This window comes from Malaclemys terrapin, chromosome 12 (genome assembly GCF_027887155.1).
Source record: "Malaclemys terrapin pileata isolate rMalTer1 chromosome 12, rMalTer1.hap1, whole genome shotgun sequence".
Taxonomy (NCBI): Eukaryota; Metazoa; Chordata; order Testudines; family Emydidae; genus Malaclemys; species Malaclemys terrapin.
In genome coordinates this window covers 49,064,997-49,086,670 of record NC_071516.1, presented here as the reverse complement: position 1 = coordinate 49,086,670, position 21,674 = coordinate 49,064,997, and the positions used below count along the sequence as shown (strand labels likewise).

The 21,674-nt window shown below is 51.6% G+C and overlaps 1 protein-coding gene and 1 gene segment (V, D, J or C); both read right to left on the bottom strand.

Annotated features, from left to right (window-relative positions):
- Window positions 1–1,112: 1,112 nt before the first annotated feature.
- Window positions 1,113–13,162, bottom strand: LOC128846263 (uncharacterized). Its single transcript, XM_054045246.1, has 7 exons — window positions 13,056–13,162; window positions 12,641–12,962; window positions 12,296–12,359; window positions 6,552–6,642; window positions 3,228–3,596; window positions 2,492–2,566; window positions 1,113–1,159 (listed from the first exon to the last, which is right to left on the bottom strand). Exons 1-7 carry the CDS (start codon window positions 13,099–13,101, stop codon window positions 1,113–1,115), a joined length of 1,014 nt encoding a protein of 337 aa, XP_053901221.1. The 5' UTR covers window positions 13,102–13,162.
- Window positions 13,163–16,343: 3,181 nt separating this feature from the next.
- On the bottom strand, window positions 16,344–16,856 carry LOC128846261 (Ig heavy chain V region MC101-like). The segment is given in 2 exon segments: window positions 16,344–16,657; window positions 16,766–16,856. Coding segments are annotated over 2 exon segments (360 nt in total).
- Between the last annotated feature and the right edge of the window lie 4,818 nt (window positions 16,857–21,674).

Sequence of the window (21,674 nt, the reverse complement as noted above, 5' to 3'; positions counted from 1 at the left end):
AATGACTCAGGCATGAGATCTTATTGTTAATTTTACAGAAGACATTACAAGCGCCAGCCAAGATCATGGCGCTGAGCGCTACACAGACACACAGTGTCTGTTCCAAGGAGCTTGCAATTTAGCAAGACAAGTGACTATTTTTGTAGAGGAGGGAACCCAGGTTGAGAAAGGTCAAATGACTTGTTCAAGGTCACTTAACAAGTCTGTGGGGAGACAAGAATTGAACCCAAATCTTCTGAACACCGAGTTGAGCTCTTTTTCCCTAAAGCCATCTCTCCTCTCATGATACATTTCAATTCGGGGCTGATTTTCAGAGGTATTTGGCACCTGCAGCTCCCATTGATTTCAGGTAGAGCAGTGTGTGCGAAGTGAGGGTGAAATGTACAAGTCCTGAAGTGGTTTCTGAATTTGGGGCTCTCGGTATCTGGAGACCAGCGTGAGATACAGAGAACTTGGTTCCCACAGGTGACACCCACCCACTGCTTCAGCTGAGGCCAATGAGAGATACAGGATCTGAGCATTCTTTAGAGATCAGGCCCGAAAAGGTCTCAGTTAAGTGCCCAAAATATGAGGTATCCAAAACCATCACCTCAGTCCTGGTGAGTCCCTGGGTGCACATTTCAGTGTGCAGCACAAGGAAGAGAAGTGTTTGAAATTCCTTGGTGGGACAGGGTGGGAGGGGGTGGGATGTAGGGGAGAAACAGGGGTGGCTCCTGAGATCCCGCTGTCGGCAATGCCCTGCCTGTCTCCTCCCCTGGGGCACAAACCGAGTGTTGCACTCGGCTGACTATTTAGAAATCCGCTTCCCATTTCTGTGCCAGTCCCGGCTTTGCTCTGTGTCACTGTGTCTCTGGCGCAGTAATAGGTGCCGGTGTCTGCAGCTGTCAGCGAGCCGAGCTGGAGATAAACTTCGTCCTTCGAGGTGTCTCTGGTGCTGGTGACACGAGGTGTGAGAGCCGAGTTATACTCTGTGGTTCCTCCCCGTGCTGTGCTGCGGATAAACCCCATCCACTCCAGCCTTTTCCCAGGGGGCTGCCAGACCCAGCTCCAACAGTAGTTGCTGACTGAGACACCAGAGACTTTACAGGTGATACTGAGGGTCTCTCCAGCTTTCACCGCTCCCGGACGATCTGGATCAGCTGCACCTGAGAGACGACACCTGGGGAAAGGGAAACAAAGAGACGATTGAATTAATCATGGAACAAATCTACGGATCGGTCCCTAATCTCCCTCCTTTCCCAGAGACACTCAGAGGCAGGGGCAGGGAACAGGGAAAGGAAAAGCAGCAGAGATTTCATTCTTGTTTTCCTATGAGGGCAATCCTCCAGCGGGCAGGATTGGACAGATCCGTGTCTGGGGAGAGACTGATGCTCCTAGAACCAGGGGTTTGTATTTAACGGGAACCCCCTGGGGCAGGGATTTGCATGCGGGTTCCCAGGCCAGGTATAAGAGATGACGGGGGTGAGCGCTCAGTACATGGTGCTGTCCCCTTCGGGACACGTGTCCCCTTTACACCCCAGGGAGACCCCTTGGGTAGGAATCGCTAAGTGGGTTTCACTCAGTGGGGCCAATCTACCAAAGCTTGCCTTTGTGACAGGTGGTCCATTACACCAAAAATCACAAAAATAGTCAGGTTATTGCCCTTCCCCGAGGACCAGTCACTTACCCCAGGTCAATTACTCTTTAGATCCAACACCAAAGACAAGACTTGTAGCCACTCCTATAATGAGTTAACTAAAGATTTATTGGCTAAGAAAAAAGAAGGAAGAGAGTTATTTACAAGGTTAAAGCAGGTAAACATACTCACAAAAACCAGTTACAGTCTTAGCTTCTAAAAGGTGGTAGAAGCTTCTATAAGAAGCAAGTTCTGTGTGTCTTTTAGGGCTAACTGTGCTCAACTCAAGGGATCTTTTGCTTATGCTTAGTAATCCTTGCTTCTCAGAGTCCAAGCTGCATGAAGATCCAGTTTCTCCTTGTTATGGGTTTTTATTCCATTCCCCCAGAGCTCAAGCTGATGGGAGGAGTCCAGCTGCACTTTTCCTGTTTGTGGGTGTGTGGGGGGGGAAGCAATAAACAGAGTCTTTTGTTCTCTGATATTCCCCAGCGATTTGTCTGGTATCTATGGGCCTATGCTGGGCATATCAAATAAATCTAAACAATGTAAACGTGTTGTCCAGAGGAATGAATCTCTCCTGCAAATGTCTGAGGGGGAAGCAGCTCAAACTGCAGTGGGAGAAAGGCAGGTTTCAGGCACCGGAGAGTGACAATGGGTTTCAATGAAAGCGGGTGGAACTGGGCATGGAGAGAAGGTGCAGTTTGTGGGCTCTGTCAGAACAAGGGCTGTGACTGTAGAAGCAAAGGGTGGGGAGATACAGTAGAGGGATGAAGCACTTTGTCTTGGGGTCCGTTTTCAAACAGAACAGTTGCATGTGTCATTCCTGCCCTCTGCTGGAAGCAATTCCCCCGGTGCTGACAGGACTGGAGACCTTACAGGTGATACTGAGGGTCTCTCCGGGCTTCACCGCTCCTGGGCCGGTCAAGACATGCTGCACCGGGGAGAGGCCACCTGGGGAAAGGGGGAACAGAGCTGAATCTGGCCTGGAAGCGGTGCATTCCCGACCTCGGTGTTTCTCAGCGTCCCATGAAATACTCACCCAATGGGCCGGTGAACAGGAGAAGGGAGAAGGGCACTGGGTAGTGACAGTGTCATGGTGATTGTTAATGGAGACACTCCCCAGCGGGCCGGACCAGGCAGTTCTGTGTCTGGGGGGAGATTGAGGCTCCTAGAACCAGGGGTTTGTATTTAACAGGAACCCCCAGGGCAGGGATTTGCATGCGGGTCTCACCCAGCGGGGATGGGAGATGAAAGGGGCTGGCAGGGGGACTCTATGCACAGGGGAGAAGCAGCGAGCGGTGTTAAAGCTCCTGCTCTCTAGGTAAATCTCAGAGAGATTTGATGACAACACAGAAGTCTCGACTCTTTCGTGCCGATTTACCCACTGGAACAGGAGCTGCAGTGCGGGTGACGAAATGTTCTGCTGGGAGAACGTCAGCCAATATGATCCCAAAAGGAAAACACACACAGACAGACAGACATACACACCCACTCTGACACAAAGACACACGCACAGATACACACAGATACATACATACAGACACAAACACACACACAGTCTGTGTGCAGGGGATGGCTCTGCACTCAGCACTCCCGGCTGAACTGGCCTCACTGCTTTGCTTAGAATCCACTTCCCCTTTTTGTACAGTCCCTGCTCTGCCCTGTGTCACTGTGTCTCTGGCGCAGTAATAGGTGCCGGTGTCTGCAGCTGTCAGCGAGCTCAGCCGCAGATAGTATTTGGTGTTGGAAGAATCCACGGAGATGGTGATTCGGCCTTGGAGAGACGGGGCGTAGCCTGTACTCCCACTCCAGTATCCCATCCACTCCAGCCCTTGGCCTGGGGCCTGGCGTATCCAATTCCAGTAGTAGCTGCTAGTGATGGTGCCCCCGGTGACAGTGCAGGTGAGTGTGAGGGTCTCTCCGGGCTTCACCATCCCCGGGCCGGACTCCTGGAGCTGGCGCTGGAGCTGGGACAGGACACCTGGGAAAAGCAGGGATTGGTCAGATTCAAACCCACCTTCCCCTCAAACCAGCGCCGCCTCCCGCAGCCTCCCGCAGCCACTCACCTGGGGCCAGAGCCAGGAGGAGGGGGAGGAGCAGAGAGTTCATTGTGAGCTAGGCGGGGACAGCACAGAGCTCGCAAGGGGCAGCTCAGCGCCTGGGGACTGCGGGTCTGGGCGCCCCGGGACTGCTACTTCAACACAGAGCCCGGAGAGGGGATTTGCATAACATGGGAGTGCCCAAACGAGGGGAGAGACAGAGCTAATAAAAAGGACAGGGTGGGGGCCCTCTGCCTTTCTGTGCCCACACTGGACAGATGGAGTGTGTTACACACACACACACACACACACGCTTTGCCGAGTGCGGCAGGGGAGGAAAATACAAAAATCCATAGTGAATTAAACTCTCACACCTCACTGCGGTATCTCTCATCAGTTTCTGGTGTCAATTCATTCACTCGTGTAGACAAAGGCCGCTCTGAAGAAGTCGAAATTCGGGCCCAGGAACTTCAATTATTCTTATTCGGTACCTTTCCCTGTTTCAAAGCCCCAAACACTTCCCCCGATGCTTCCCAAACTAAACAGTTATTGATGATTGATACCTGTTGATTGGTTATTGACAGGATGCACAGGGACGTGGCTGGGCAGGCAGTTAGCTGGCTCGATTACGTTATTAAGGGGAACCTGCGGTCCAGATCCCCTCGACATCTTCGCAAATCTCACCCTTATGTTTCCAAGGACAAGGGGCGCAGTTTGTGGCGGGTTTTGGCCAGTGCTCTTCGCTTCCATAACAACACGTTGGCAGAAGGGTTTGTGCGACTTTAAATAGGCTCCGAGATCTTCTATTCCAGCGCTGGGGATGGGTCATTTTCGGGGGGGGAGGGGCAGGGTGTATGCCAGGGATCTCTCAGTGAAATAACTTCGAATTGGCACCATGATCTCTGCTCCAGGCCCTGCACTGACACACCAGCTCTGAAGCTGATCTGACTATGTGGGGACGTCAACCCGGATTCATTATTCGGCTTCAAGCCAAATCCCTGTTGCAACTTTCACTGTGGCACCGCTAGCAGTGGCCGCGTAATGTTTTATTTCTGTGATGTGTCCAGTCCTCTCCAACCCCCAATGGAAATCCTGTCCATGTTACAATGTCCGCTTCCGTTTCATTCTCTGCCACAGACTCCCTGAGTGTCCCTGAGCAAGTCACTTAGTCTGGTTGCTCCTCAGTTCCCCCTCTGTCAAATGGGAATAACAGCACCCCCGGCTCACAGGGATGTGGTGAGGAGAAATACATTGATAAGAGTGTGCGGCTCAGATCCTGCGGTGATGGGAGCCATAAAATTATCAAAGATAGAAAAATACATGATCACAGTGTGTCCCTGCCTCAGTTCCCGATACGGATTTACCAGCCTCCTAGAAGTGCGGTGAGGCTCAGTACAGATTGTAAGGCGCTCGGCTAACATGGTAGTGGGTGCCCCTAAGAGAGATCGATAGAGAGGGAGAGAGAAAGAAGCAATGGCTGGAAAGTTAATCAATATTCCCAGCTGGAAAGGGAACAGACACTCTCCAGACCAGGGAAGAGCTGTGTGTGGGTATTGCTCAAGTGAATGAGCCCTGGTTTGGGGCGGCAAACAGGAAAAGAGAGAAGGGCAGTGACGAAGTCCTGGTGGTTGTTAATGGAGAAACTCCCCAGCGGGCAGGACCGGGCAGTTCTGTGTCTGGGGAGAGACTGAGGCTGCTAGAACCAGGGGTTGGTATTTAAACAGGAACCCCCCAGGGCAGGGATTTGCATGTGAGTTCCCCAGGGTTGGTATAAGAGATGACAGGGGAGGAGGTTATGAAGGCTAGGACTATAAATAACAGGGTTTAAAAGAGAACTAGATAAATTCATGGAGGTTAAGTCCATGAATGGCTATTAGCCAGGATGTGTAAGGAATGGTGTCCCTAGCCTCTGTTTGTCAGAGGATGGAGATGGATGGCAGGAGAGAGATCACTTGATCATTGCCTGTTAGGTTCACTCCCGCTGGGACACCTGGCATTGGCCATTGTTGGCAGACAGGATACTGGGCTAGATGGACCTTTGATCTGACCCAGTACGGCCGTTCTTATGTTCTTATGTTATATTCTTAGGCTAGTTCCAATCAAGGGAGCACATGCAGGTGCTAGTGAGAGATATTCATGCCCTCTAAGTGGATTTGAACCTCCTTCAGAGAAGTCTGACGTTGAAGAACCAAATGTTCTCGTTGATCCAATTTCAACACATGGGGTCCTGAAATTGGGGCTCTTAAACATCGGAGGGGAGCAAGGTTTGTGATCAGAGGGTTGAAATTTAAAATGTTTTTTTTTTTTTGTTGGCCCAATTCCAGTCTGTACAAACCGGGCTTATGAAATCCCTCCAAAATGGCAATATGCCCATAGAATTTAAACCAAAGTGCTGGCATGAGCTTGTCACAATGTGTGCACTTTAATGGAACTACTGGGACCTTGCTGAATCAAGTCATGTCCAGCTAAAGTCCTGCTCAGCAGATCCCAGTTTACGAGGAATCGTGTGATATTCTTGCCTGCTGGCATGATCAGAGACAGCTGCAGTTCCTCTCCGGGTAACGGAGGTGTCTGAGTTCCAATGACAATGATGACACATAGGGGCATGGTTGTTCCCCAATCAGCGGAGGAAACCAGGGCCACCCTGCACCTTCCGCCACCCGGGAGGCTGTCCCTGGGTGTGTTTGATGGTGTACATACTCTCTAGTGGCACTCTGCCTGCAGTTGGCAGTGCTTTCCCAGGGGGAACCTGAGGAGTTGCCAACAGCATAGAGCGACACTGCAGGGCCAGGGAGTTGCTCCCAATCCCATAGAATCCATGCATGTGGCACAGCAAATTTGTGTCCTGGGCTCCAGCTGACAAACACCTGCCAGAGGTTCAGAGGGATCACAGGTACAGCAGAGAGCCAGGACATCATCAGACTCCAGACACTTATGAACAGCAGGGTGCTGGTGCACCGGTGGGATGTCATGGCTCATGTACGGGACCTGTGAGGGGGCAGAGAAGAGAGAAAAACTTCCCACACTCCCCCCCGTATATACTGGGAGAATCTGGGACCAATATTACAGGGTGAACATGAAACAGTGACCTATGTGAGGGTGGCCATAATAAGTCAAGGACTTTTATGGTCTTTTCCTGTCTCAACATCGGGGTAGGCACTGACCAGCCCACTTGATGCGTATTCTCCAACAGCTCAACGCTGTTCCTTCTTGCTGGCCAAGAAGGGTGGCTTACAGGATGGAGAAGACAGTCTTGAGGGTCAGGTGGTTTATCCTTCCATTCTTTGAGCTGTGAAGAATGAAACCATTTCCGCCAGGATTTTCCATTTTTCCCATTCAGGATTTCTACCTGACACACACTGGGGCTGGCCCGATTCACAATAGAGCAGCGGCCATCCCAGGTGCATGTAAAGAGCTGTTTAGCGGTGACAGAGGCAGTGTTGGTTTTAGTAGGGATGGCTTCCACCCTGGATCTTTCTAAAACAAAGTCAGTGGATTTATACACAGTTGAGAAACTTTGGCAGCTAGAAACTGAACCAAATTTTTCAGCACCTACACTGTTGCTTGCTACAGCAGGGGTTCTCAAACTGGGGGTTGGGACCCCCTCAGGGGGTCATGAGGTTATTACGTCAGGGGTCGTGAGCTGTCAGCCTCCACCCCAAACCACGCTTTGCCTCCAGCATTTGTAATGGTGTTAAATATATAGAAAAGGGTTTTTAATTTATAAGGGGGGGGTTGCACTCAGAGGCTTGCTGTGTGAAAGGGGGCACCAGGACAAAAGTTTGAGAATCGCTGTGCTGCAGGCAATGATTCATTCTGAGCTAACTCAATCAAACCACTTCCACACCCTTCAGTTGCAGCAAACTGCTTGCAAAAGCTACCATGAGGTTTTACTCCTTCAGGAGCACTTTTAGGCAACAATTCATTTTCCCCAGAAATTTTGGCCTTTCTCTTTTCAGCTAGGGGTTGCTCTACAGACACATCTTTCTGGGTTTCAGTTGAGTCCAGAATGACTTCTGAGACAACTGACATATCCATATTTGCTAGCAATTGGGCTAACATCCCTGGGTTCCCCACTGTAGCCCTCACAGTGGGTCTCCTCCATACGTCGCCCTGATGTCTTGTGATCAGCTGGGGAGGCCCGTGGGGAACGGGCACCCCTACTAATCGTCAGACTCCCAGAGCCTCCACTCAGAAGAGGGGGCAGGGATCTGGCTTTGACAGGGAGTGGACGTGCGGGATGGACTCCGTACCAGGGCAGTGGGTTGTGAGGGAGTTCCCTGCATTAACTCTGTTCTCCGCATGACCTGAGACAAAGCATGAATCAGGATGCTGAGAGGCTGGCGATCATATTTTCCCATATCCTCCCCTAAATTTACCAGCTCCTTCCAAATCATGTTCCTAAGGGTCTCCTTGGGTCGGCGCTGCCCAGGGTCGTGGGAGGTGGGGGAATTAGGATTGGGAGGGTGCCTGGCAGAGTGAGGACCATTATTTGTAAATGTGATAGCCTGCACAGCTCTGAGGTAGTCTTTTTGCTGACTTGTCTTTTTAAGACACGAGTTTCTCTCAGCAAATCTCCTGCCTGTTTGATTTTTGCCACTAGTTCACTCCAGGTTAGATGTTCATAAGTGCGCTGTACTAATTTGTGTCCCTGATACTGGAAAGGGACAATTCCATTCTCTTCCGTCTGGGGAAATGAATCGGAGAGAGCTGCCAGCATTTTCTTTCCAATTAGGTAAGCTTCTGGGGCCTCTCCTGGTTTCTGCTCTTCCATTCTAGACAGTTTCTTAAGGGAAGATGCAGGCAGTCATATTTTAAGAGCACTTATCGTCCATTCCCGGGGTCCAGGGGCAGTCCGCTCCCAAGAACCTATGCCTATGTCTAGAGCATCTGCAGCACAAGGAGAGGCGCATAACTGAGCCAGTTGGGTTAAGTCCATGCCATCAGCAGAGGGGTACATTTGCCAAACACGGGCCAGCCATGCAACGGCTGTGTCACGGTTCAGTGACCCCAGTCTCTCAGCAATAGCCTTGGCTTGACTAGGAGACCACCTTACTACATCCGTGGCCAGCTCTGTTGTGAGAAGATCAGCTCCTGCAACTATGCGCTTAACCTCCCTTGTGGAAATAGGGGCATCATTATACTTGTGTGGCCAATCAGGGTTAAATGTTTTTTTGGGGACAGCATCAGGGGGTATCTTTGTTTTCCCAGGGGGCTCTAAATCACAATCTTCTCTCAACCTTACAGCTGCTACCACCCCCTTATGGGCACTAAGTTGGGCACGCAAGTTACTAATTTTTGCCTCACACTCCTGATGGTCGGCTGCTGCCTTCGCTGCCCTGTTCTCTTCTGCCAAGAAGCGAGTTGCTGCTCTTGCTTCTTCTAACAGAACTTTTGTGTGTGTTAACTCTTTCCTCTACTGTTCTGCATTCCTGCTGGCCTTGTCTCTCTCCTCTTGTATATCTCTGAGTACAGTCACCATTCTGAGCTTTTCTGCTATCAACTCACACCCGTCTGTCTCACATTTGTTCAAACGTTGTTGTAACTGTTTTTTCTCAAGCTCTAATTCCTGCCCTCTCTTTACCATTTCAAACATGTCCAGACATGCATCAAATAATGCCCATGCAGCAGCTGCATCCTTTGCACTACCACGTGGCTTAAAGGTTGTGCAATATTGTTCCAAGCTCAGACTAGCTTCAGTCAAGGGATTCTCACCCTTAAAACATCCCCTTTCCCAGGGGCATTTCCCCTTCTTCATTACCCATCTCTCTAAGCTGTTGGCATTCTCCTATCTCAAGTGAGCAGCAGAAAGGTCTTTTTCAGCCATCTCTACTTCCTTATTGCACAGTTATACAGGTATTCTCAGCACAATTCCTTAACAGAAGGTTACCTAATAGTCTATGAGAGAGATTCCTTATTAAAGGAGCATGGTCTGGAAAAGGAAAAAAAAAAGAAAGCTTACGCAAGTCTGTGCCTCAGTTTCCCCACTCCACAGCAACTACTCAACAATTACCATGTGATTAGGGTCATGTGCTGCCCACGTATCTCCACCAATTTGTTACCAGATTTGCCCATTACTTTGGGGTATGTTCATTTATTCGGGTTACTCTTTGAGGGGGGGTGGTTCTTTAATTCTATCAATGTACTGCTTGTGTCATGTGTGTTTTCATATGGAGCTCTACTTCTCCCTTCTGCAAGTCCCCTCCCAATGGAGCTATCCTGCAGGACCTAGGTTCCCCAGGACTGGGTTCTTCCAGTCCCCCCCCCACACACACACTAACAGAGCAAGTCTGAGTGGACCGGGTCAATCAGCACTTTCAAGCTAACCCTTTATATGTCCCTGGGCTCCATGGACTGGGTCAAGCAGCACTTTCAAGCTGCCACCCTTATGTTTCCCAGATTCAGGACATCCCTATCCCCAATCTCACAACACAATTGTACTGGCAGTAACCTACCTGATGAGCAAACCCCACAGTATTTTGGGCGCTGCAGGGATCTTTAGGTTAGGTAAAAGAAGCGTTGCTGTAGAGTGAATGAGGGAAACTAAAAACACAAAAGAGTGAAGTTCAGCAAGAGAGAGAGAAGCAACCAACTTAACCATAAAAGTTATTTATTGAATAAAGTGATAACTACACAAGGAGCTAAACCAACAGAACAGACATTATCAAAGGTTAATACCTAAGGTAGCAGGGAAAACAGAGAGAGAGAAAGAAGAGGATCTCACCGCTCCCTGAAGCTTGAACTGGTCGGAGTTCCCAGATGATGGTGGTAGCTCAGGGTCCTGAGGGCAGGAGACAGGCACAGCCCCCAGCACGATCAGTCAGGAGATGGAGTCCCCGTGGAACTGATGCAGAACTTAGATCTAAGCTTGGATCAGAACACTTATTTGAACATAGGTAGGGGTTTTTTGTAGAGAAACAACAATGGAGATGTCTTAATCTTGTCACCCTTGTCAGACGGGGTCTAGGTGTGTCTCCCAATACCCTTCACTGCTCTCTGCAAGCCTTTTCTCTGATCCCTCTTGGTTCAAGCAGAGACGGACGGTGTCCCTCAAGAGTCAGACAGCCCAGAGACTGCGCCCTGGTTCCCCCAAAACACAGAGCTGTTTGGTATCAACAGGTGTCTCCTTAACACCCCAGAGAGACGGTGTGCGCAGCTCAGCGCACCTAGAATGGGAGGTGGTGGCTGTGAGAGGCTGGGTTGGAGAGTCCAGAGGAGAGGGACTCAGGAGAGTCTGCTGGGACAGGCAGTAGCATGCGGGTTTCACCCAGTGGGGGGAAAAATACCAGGGAGACCTCTGTCCAGTGTCCTTCATGTCACAGGGTGTGATCCGAAGCCTGCTGACATCACTGGGTGTCTCTCCAGCGGAGCAGGGGCTAGTGGGAAAGCGCTGCAGTCTGTCCACACTGACAGCTGCCAGCGCACGGGCGTGGCCACATTTGCAGCGTTTGCAGATGCATTGGGAGCAGGGCCGGTGCAACCACTCGGCGAACTAGGCGGCCGCCTAGGGTGCCTAGTGGTTGAGGGCACCTAAAAGCCCACTCAGGCGAGGAGGTGGAGTGAAGGTGAGCTGGGGCGTGGGGGCTGGGGAGGGCCGCCCACAGTAACGGGGGGAACCGCTCCCTGCCCCAGTTCACCTCCACTCTGCCTCCTCTGCTGAGCACACAGCCTCCACTTTAATTCTCCTCCAATTGGCCCCGCAAGCCTGGGAGCGGAGGAGAATTACAGCGGAGCCGGCGTGCTCAGGGGAGGAGACAGAGCAGAGGTGAGCCGGGGCGGGCTCCTCGGGTGGGGATAGCTGCCGTGGCGGGCGGGGTTAGCTGCCATGGAGGGGAGCTCCCCTGGTGGGGTTAGTTGCAGGGGGGGCTCCCCGGGTAGGGGGGGATGGCGGGTGGGGTTAGCTGCCGCGGGGGGGGTCTCCTCTGGTGGAGGGGCGTGGGGGTGTGATTGGCTGCCGTGCGGGGGCCGGGGGTGGAGTTAGCTGGGTGTCAGGGGTGGTGCAAGGTAGAAGTTTCGCCTAGGGTGCAAAACTTCCTTGCACCGGCCCTGAGTACCGCACACAGAAAAACAAAACAAAACAAAACAAAACAAAACAATAACAAAAAATTACCAAGTGCAAATGTGTAAAAGCCAAAAAAAGGGTAGGGGGCAGCCCCAAATTTTTTTTTTGCTTGGGGCCGCAAAAATGCTAGAGCCGGCCCTGCTCAGCGGAGTGGGGTTTATTCAGGCGCTGGGTGATCTCTGCCCCACAGCCCCGCCCGGACTCTGAATGGCCCATTTCCATATCCCAGCCTCCATCTCTCTGTGCCTCAGTCTCCCCTCTCTGAACCAGGGGCTGTGATAGTTCCTGGGCTCCCGGCGGCGTTGTGGGGATAAAGGCAATAACGCTTGTGAAGGGCAGAGATGCCATGGTGAGGGGCCCCACATTGGTTATAATGAACTAATCACCTTCCGCTGCATTAATGCGATAAACGTCCCAGTTTGCTGAAAGGGCCAGAGCCTCCCTGGTGTAAATCAGGAGTAACTTGAGTCTAGTGGAAGCAGTTGTGCTGAATTTACACTAGCGGAGGATTTGGCCCCATGAGGAATTCGCTCCATCCATTGGGTCTGATGCAAACCCCAATGCGCTTGTCCCCTTTACCCTGACAGACGCTGTCCTGTGAGTCTGACACAGAGACGGGCCCGGGAGAGCCAACGTGCCAGGTCTGCGAGGGGAGAGCGACTCAGAACAGGATTCACTCCGGATTGGGGTTCACTGATGAAGCGAGGGATCATTGCACCGCAGGCCCTGCAGGGCTCTGGGCAGGAAGGAGAGTCACGTTGCCCGGGAATGGAAGGGTTAAAACTGAGGGGAGGTTTGTGTTACATTCACCCAGTTGCTGGGTCTCCTGTCTGAGCCTGAAGCGGTGTGTGTGTCACTGCTGCCCCCGCGCGGCTGCTGGGAGAAGGGCGATTCCGCAGCCTGGGTTTTTGTATCATCACAAACCGGTTTCGTTTCACTGTGTCTCTCGCACAGTAATAGCGGGCGGTGTCCTCGGGCTTCAGGCCGGTCATTTGCAGATACAGCTCACTCTTGGAATCATCCCTGGAGATGGTGAATCGGCCTTTCACTGAATCAAGGTAGTATGTAGTACTCCCACCGGGGTATATTTGAGCGACCCATTCTAGTCCCTTGCCAGGAGCCTGGCGGACCCAGTCCATATAGTAGCTGCTGAAGGTGAACCCGGAGGCTTTGCAGGAGAGGCGGAGAGAGTCTCCGGGCTTTTTCACATCCCCTCCGGACTCCGCCAGTGACTGGGACCAGGCACCTGGGAATAAAGACAGGTTGTAAATATCGGTATAAAAACAGCGGTAACACAATATCCTTCTAACTGTGCAAGTTATTCAGAGGAGGAAAATACCTTCCAAAGCTGCTACAGCGAAAATTACAAGGAGCAAAAATCCCATTTTCCCTGGTGCTGGAGGGAAAGTTCTCAGGGGACTGGCTGGTCACTGCACAGACCCAGGGGCTGTGGATTGTGTCTCCGGGTGCAGCCTGGGCAGAGAGAGGCACAGATTTAAACAGGAAACTGTCTCCCTCATTTGCATATTTCCCTTCTTATAAGAGACACACACTCCTGCTGCCAGTGATCTGACTGACTCACCCCAGGGCTCCGGGTGCAGGAATCAGACTGTCCCGTCCTGTCTGTCTGTGCAGCGCCGGGCACAGGGCGCTGGGTCCTCCTGACACTTTCGTATAGGGTGATCAGATCGCAAGAGTGAAATATCAGGACACATTGGACGGGGGGAGGAGGGGAAGACGACGACGATGACAGACACAGGTGCACAGCCCCGACCAGAGGCATGAGAGGGGGCCCTAGGAGGCTGCGAGAGGGGTTGTACGACCCCTGCTGCAGCCCGCACCACAAGCCACAGGACAAGGACTCATGGCCCCGGCTCCAGCCCCCAGTAGAAGCCCCAGGGCCAGGGGCGCAGATTCTGGTTGCAAAGTCAGGTCCAGTTGCAGGACAGGGGAGTGAAGGTCCCGGTTCCAGCTCTGGCTCCAGCCGCAGTCACAGAGGGGAGGCCCCAGTCCTGCGATCAGCCCCAGTTTCAGCCACTGACAGCTGAAGCAAACTACGTCACAGAGGTCTGGAATCAGTGGGGAAAACTCCCATTGAGTGCCCCAGGGGCGTAGGCTCCAGCCCTGCGCCTTTCCATGCAGCCCTGCAAAGCACGTGCCCCTGGCAGATCTTGTATTCTTGTGGATGTGCCCGCACAGGAGAGGGAGAGAAGCCAATTGTCAGGCAACCCAGTGCCTCGCGTCTTTCCTGTGACAAGGGCAGCACTTGCCCATCTCTCCGGGCCGCGGCTGGGCAGAGGGGCTGTGTTCAGGAGGGAGCACGTGTGGGTCCCTGGTTGCAAGCCAGCGCCACGGGCAGCAGCTCGGGAAAACGCTTGGTTCTCAGACAAGCAAAGAACACGCGGGGGGAATTAGCCTGTCCTTGACTCGTCTCGTGGTGTCCAGAGTAGCGCGGAATGAGCCCGGGATGGCGTCTGGTGTCGCCTTTGTTAGGAGTGTGTTTGAGTCTGACAGTTACGTTCATGGGAGTCTTTGTTTCTCCCAAAGCCGCCTCAGTGGAAGCATCGGGGTGCTGCAGAAATACAGAGACACAGAGAGAGGAGATTGCCTCTCCTGGAAAAGTGTCCTTATGCCCTGTCCCTCTGGCCAGTCACTGTTTCTTTAGAGTCATGTCTTCTTTTGACACTGCTCTGTCAGATCAGGCACCTTTGGCTAGGGCAGCCTGTTACAGCCATACAGAGCGATTGGGGGATTGGGCTCCAGCGGTGATGGTGGGGCGGAAATGGGGCTGGCTGCATCAGCCTGACCCTCTGTGTACGCTGCCTATCTGTACAGACAGGTCCCCCTAGGTTTCCCTAGGAGCGCCCGGTCTGGAATCTCTCTCTCCAACCAGAAACACGAGTGTGAAAAATCCTGAACTCTGTGTTAGCCTTGCCAAGGTCCAGTCCATGTTCGCTTAGAGGACAGGGTCGATGCACGTGGGATCTAGCTGTCATGCTGAACTTCACTCTGGAGAGCCATAAACCAGCTGTTTGATCTCTCCCCTCAGGTGCCTTACTGCGTTCTTACATTATAAACTTTACAGGGATTGGCAACCTTTGGCATGCAGCTCCCCAGGGTAAGCACCCTGGTTGGCCAGGCCAGTTTGTTTACCTGCCGGGTCTGCAGGTTTGGCCGATGCTGCTGCTAAGGCCAATGGGGGCGGCGTCCAGCACAGCCCTTGGCCTGCGCCGCTTCCCGCCGCCCCCATTGGCCAGGAGCAGCGAACTGTGGTGAGTGGGAACCGCGATTGGCCGAACCTGCAGATGCAGCAGGTAACCAAACCAGCCCGGCCAGCCAGGGGGCTTACCCTGGCGAGCCGCGTGCCAATGGTTGCCGATCTCTGTTATAAACCATTGCGGTTACAAGGTATCCCAGTGAAGGGACCCTGCATTGGCTGACACGTCTGTGCTAGCCCCTATGTGCTCTCCTCTTCCCAGATGTGCTGGCCCCTTGCACACCCCCGAAATTCAGGACTGAGGGCTCCTGAGTGTGATGCAAACTGGTTAGCTTGGAAACGGTACCGATTTCTGTTTAAACCCTACATGGATTCGAGCCCAGAGAGGCAAACCTGATTGGAAACAGTGAGGTCTGCGCTCGGAGAGGTTCTTGATTTCAGCTCCATTGGGATTTTGAGAGTGGCCCTGCAAACCCTTCCACCCCTGAGTAATCCTTACCCCACAAATTGTTCCACCGGAGCCAGTGGGGTCAGTCCCATTAGTAGGGATGGCAAGATCTTAAAGAGAACTAGACCCTGCAGAAGTTTGTCTGGTCCAGCCCCGGGCTCTGTTCCCAGCACTCCCTCTCTTCCTCTTCAGCGGCACTTCGGTGGCAGCGCAAAGGAAGAGAGGGACTGAGGGACCCGGAATTCCAGGGGCGGCATGCCAGGAGGTTTTTTGTTTTTTTTTGCTTCAGCAGTTGCGCTCTCAGAGTTTTTTTTTGTTTTGTTTTGTTTTTTGCTTGGGACGGCAAAAAACCTGAGCCGGCCCTGGCACGGATTTATCAGTGGCCTGAGGGGGGAAAGATTTAGCCCCCTCAACCCCTTGCAGGCACAGGGCCAGACTACAGAGTGAGGTGTTGGCTTTTTTCTTTCTGTCCACGTGCCCTTGAACCAATGATTTAGACTTTGTTCTCCATGAAACAGAAGGTCTGGGCTCTGTTCCTGGCTCTCATATGACAGTCGGGCTCTAGTGTCTGCAGCGGGCACCGGTATAAAGATGCCTTGTTTATTATCCCAGCCATGGGAGGGAAGAATAATCTAGTTGCTATAGCGTGAGTGTAGGTATCAATATTTCTGGGGTCTTTCCTTCCACTTGTTAGCACAATAGACAAATTGGTAGAGCAGGGCCCTGTGAGTCAGGACGCCTGGGTTCCAGTCTCGGGGTTTCGGATTCACTGGGTGATTTCGGGTGATATGGAGTTTAATTTAACTCACAAGTGCTTGTAACTTGCTGAGGAATCTGCATGAAGCAAAAGGCTAATGAAGCAGAGAGACCGCGGTGCTGGCAGCTGCTGCTCTCGGCGGCTCACACAGGAAGGCTGGTTCTCTGCACGGTTAGTTTTAGTGCGGGCTCTGAAAGGTTTCCCCTCACTGTGTGTCTCTGGCACAGTAATACAGGGAGGTGTCTGCGGGTTGCAGGCCGGTCAGTTGCAGGTACACGTGGCTTTTGGAGGTGTCTCTGGTGATGGTGAGGCGATTTTTGAGAGCATCATTATAGTTATTGCTTCCACCAGCCCAGATAACTCCCATCCATTCCAGCCCTTTCCCCGCTGGCTGGCGGGCCCAGTGCACCCCGTAGCTAGTGAGAGAGAATCCGAACACGGTGCAGGTCAGTTTGAGGGTCTCCCCGGGCTTCTTGATTCCCCCACCGGACTCCACCAGACTGATCTGGGAATAGACACCTGCAGAGGGGGAGATAAAGGGGAAATATTGCAGTGATTCGGAGAGGTGCAGTTATTAGGTAACACGCGGTACCGGGCGCCCAGCACCAGCGCAGATCCCGCCCGTACCCGCTGGGAGCAGCAGGAGGAAGGCGATGGCCAGGCTGGGGGTCATGTCTGCGGCTGGTGGCTCGTTCCCCAGGCGGGATGGGAAGCTGAAGCCCGGCGCTGGCTCTGAGCGGGGTGAGCGGCCAGGACTGGACTATGAACAGGGCCCCGAGGAGCTCATTTGCATTGGTGGTGGTGGTGGTGGTGGTGGGAAGACCATATAAGATGGGATCCAGGAGGAGTGACACTAAATCATGTTGTTAAATCTAATAGCAGGTGGGTCACTGAGTCCACTAACTGCATTTCTTTGTACCTTTTAATTTGAAAATATATAACCACTAAATGAAAGCAGTTGAGTGATCGATCTATCTATCTATCTATCTAATCTCTGTCTTTCTTCCCTTCAGTGCTGTGGCCAATGTTACATACCAGCAATTATTTATATCACTGAACAGTTCCTTTGCAGGATGATTTGGAGAATGAGTATGGAAAGAGTTTATAAAGATGCTTCATAAAACTTATGCTTCAGGTTATAATGATCAAAAAGATATTGGAGTCAAGTTGCTTTGCCACAGACAAAGAATAAAAGTCAGGTAGCCACAGAAGGCTTAGGTGGGGTTCTGTAGGTGCAAAGGCCTTTGTGCTGGCCCCTTTACAAAGAAAGTCCTTTATCACAGACCCCTCCCTTCCTGTGATAAATGGGGGGTGGGGGTAGCATCCTCGTGTAACTCCCCAACCATTCAGTTAGCTATAGAATTCTCCTTAGCAGCTGTACCCTAATCGCTTTACCTGTAAAGGGTTAAGAGGGAAGCTTAAAATAAGTTGCCACCTGACCAGGGGAACCAATAGGGAAGCAGTACCCTTTCACATTGGGGAAAACTGGTAGGTGTAGGGGTCTTTTGCTCTCTCCCTGCAGAGGGACAGAGCAGCAATTATGCTGTAAGAAGCTTGGGACCAGGTATACAAATTATCAGTATCATACCTAGAAACTACTCATTTGGAACCCCAGATATGGAAGTAGAAAAGTTAGACAGGAAATGTTAGATTGACGCAATCAGGGATCTGTTTATTTTGGCTTGTGAATTCCTCTGTGCTAACCCCAGGTGCTTTAGTTTCCTTGTGTAACCTTTAAGCTGGACCCCAAGAGGGCTATTCTTGGTGCTTAATCCTTGTCGTCGTTCTTTTAAAATCTAGAAATAGCCTGAGTTCCCAGATGTATTTTTCTTTCTTTCTTTCTTTCTTTTTTTAATTACCTTTTTAAAGAACATGATTGGATTTCTGTGTCTTAAGAGGTTTCATAGAATCATAGAATATCAGGGTTGGAAGGGACCTCAAGAGGTCATCTAGTCCAACCCCCTGCTCAAAGCAGGACCAATTCCCAACTAAATCATCCCAGCCAGGGCTTTGTCAAGCCGGGCCTTAAAAACCTCCAAGGAAGGAGACTCCACCACCTCCCTAGGTAACGCATTCCAGTGCTTCACCACCCTCCTAGTGAAATAGTGTTTCCTAATATCCAACCTGGACCTCCCCCACTGCAACTTGAGACCATTGCTCCTTGTTCTGTCATCTGCCACCACTGAGAACAGCCGAGCTCCATCCTCTTTGGAACCCCCCTTCAGGTAGTTGAAGGCTGCTATCAAATCCCCCCTCATTCTTCTCTTCTGCAGACTAAACAATCCCAGTTCCCTCAGCCTCTCCTCATAAGTCATGTGCTCCAGACCCCTAATCATTTTTGTTGCCCTCCGTTGGACTCTTTCCAATTTTTCCACATCCTTCTTGTAGTGTGGGGCCCAAAACTGGACACAGTATTCCAGATGAGGCCTCACCAATGTCGAATAAAGGGGAACGATCACGTTCCTCGATCTGCTGGCAATGCCCTTACTTATACAGCCCAAAATGCCGTTAGCCTTCTTGGCAACAAGAGCACACTGTTGACTCATATCCAGCTTCTCATCCACTGTGACCCCTAGGTCCTTTTCTGCAGAACTGCTACGAGCCATTCGGTCCCTAGTCTGTAGCAGTGCATGGGATTCTTCCATCCTAAGTGCAGGACTCTGCACTTGTCCTTGTTGAACCTCATCAGGTTTTTTTCGGCCCAATCCTATAATTTGTCTAGGTCCCTTTGTATCCGATCCCTACCCTCTAGTGTATCTACCACGCTTCCTAGTTTAGTGTCATCTGCAAACTTGCTGAGAGTGCAGTCCACACCATCCTCCAGATCATTAATAAAGATATTAAACAAAACCGGCCCCAGGACCGACCCTTGGGGCACTCCGCTTGAAACCGGCTGCCAACTAGACATGGAGCCATTGATCACTACCCGTTGAGCCCGACGATCTAGCCAGCTTTCTATCCACCTTACAGTCCATTCATCCAGCCCATACTTCTTTAACTTGGTGGCAAGAATACTGTGGGAGACCGTATCAAAAGCTTTGCTAAAGTCAAGGAATAACACATCCACAGCTTTCCCCTCATCCACAGAGCCAGTTATCTCATCATACAAGGCAATTAGGTTAGTCAGGCACGACCTCCCCTTCGTGAATCCATGCTGACTGTTCCTGATCACTTTCCTCTCCTCTAAATGTTTCATAATTGATTCCTTGAGGACCTGCTCCATGATTTTTCCAGGGACTGAGGTGAGGCTGACTGGCCTGTAGTTCCCCGGATCCTCCTTCTTCCCTTTTTTAATGATGGGCACTACATTAGCCTTTTTCAAGTCATCTGGGACCTCCCCCGATCGCCATGAGTTTTCAAAAATAATGGCTAATGGCTCTGCAATCTCACCCGCCAACTCCTTTAGCACCCTCGGATGCAGCGCATCCGGCCCCATGGACTTGGGCACGTCCAGTTTTTCTAAATAGTCCCGAACCACTTCTTTCTCCACAGAGGGTTGGTCACCTTCTCCCCATGCTGTACTGCCCAGTGCAGCAATCTGGGAGCTGACCTTGTGCGTGAAGACAGAGGCAAAAAAATCATTGAGTACATTAGCTTTTTCCACATCCTCGGTCACTAAGTTGCCTCCCTCATTCAGTAAGGGGCCCACACTTTCCTTGATTTTCTTCTTGTTGCTAACATACCTGAAGAAACCCTTCTTGTTACTCTTAACATCTCTTGCTAACTGCAACTCCAAGTGTGATTTGGCCTTCCTGATTTCACTCCTGCATGCCTGAGCAATATTTTTATACTCCTCCCTGGTCATTTGTCCAATCTTCCACTTCTTGTAAGCTTCTTTTTTGCGTTTAAGATCAGCAAGGATTTCACTGTTTAGCCAAGCTGGTCGCCTGCCATATTTACTATTCTTTCTACACATCGGGATGGTTTGTTCCTGCAACCGCAATAAGGATTCTTTAAAATACAGCCAGCTCTCCTGGACCCCTTTGCCCTTCATGTTATTCTCCCAGGGGATCCTGCCCATCTGTTCCCTGAGGGAGTCAAAGTCTGCTTTTCTGAAGTCCAGGGTCCGTATTCTGCTGCTCTCCTTTCTTCCTTGTGTCAGGATCCTGAACTCGACCATCTCATGGTCACTGCCTCCCAGGTTCCCATCCACTTTTGCTTCCCCTACTAATTCTTCCCTGTTTGTGAGCAGCAGGTCAAGAAAAGCTCTGCCCCTAGTTGGTTCCTCCAGCACTTGCACCAGGAAATTGTCCCCTACACTTTCCAAAAACTTCCTGGATTGTCTGTGCCCCGCTGTATTGCTCTCCCAGCAGATATCAGGGTGATTAAAGTCTCCCATGAGAACCAGGGCCTGCGATCTAGCAACTTCTGCTAGTTGCCAGAAGAAAGCCTCGTCCACCTCATCCCCCTGGTCTGGTGGTCTATAGCAGACACCAACCACGACATCACCCTTGTTGCTCACACTTCTCAACTTTATCCAGAGACTCTCAGGTTTTTCTGCAGTTTCATACCGGAGCTCTGAGCAGTCATACTCCTCTCTTACATTCAACGCATCTCCCCCACCTTTTCTGCCCTGCCTGTCCTTCCTGAACAGTTTATATCCATCCATGACAGTACTCCAGTCATGTGAGTTATTCCACCAAGTCTCTGTTATTCCAATCACATCATAGTTCCCTGACTGTGCCCGGACTTCCAGTTCTCTCTGCTTGTTTCCCAGGTTTCTTGCATTTGTGTATAGGCACTTAAGATAACTCATCGATCGTCCCCCTTTCTCAGCATGAGCCAGGAGTCCTCCCCTCTTGTGCTCTCCTGCTTGTGCTTCCTCCCAGGATCCCATTTCCCCACTTACCTCAGGGCTTTGGTCTCCTTCCCCCAGTGAACCTAGTTTAAAGCCCTCCTCACTAGGTTAGCCAGCCTGCTGGCGAAGATGCTCTTCCCTCTCTTCATTAGGTGGAGCCCGTCTCTGCCTAGCACTCCTCCTTCTTGGAACACCATCCCATGGTCGAAGAATCCAAAGCCTTCTCTCCGACACCACCTGCGTAGCCATTCGTTGACTTCCATGATTCGACAGTCTCTACCCAGGCCTTTTCCTTGCACAGGGAGGATGGACGAGAACACCACTTGCGCCTCAAACTCCTTTATCCTTCTTCCCAGAGCCACGTAGTCTGCAGTGATCCGCTCAAGGTCATTCTTGGCAGTATCATTGGTGCCCACGTGGAGAAGCAGGAAGGGGTAGCGATCCGAGGGCTTGATGAGTCTCGGCAGTCTCTCCGTCACATCATGTATCCTAGCTCCTGGCAAGCAGCAGACCTCTCGGTTTTCCCGGTCGGGGCGGCAGATAGATGACTCAGTCCCCCTGAGGAGGGAGTCCCCGACCACCACCACCCTCCTGCTCCTCTTGGGAGTGGTGGTCGTGGAACCCCCATCCCTAGGACAGTGCATCTTTTGCCTTCCAATCGGTGGAGTCTCCTTCTGCTCCCTTCCCTCAGATGGGTCATCTAGTCCACTCTCCGCATTAGTACCTGTAGAGAGAACA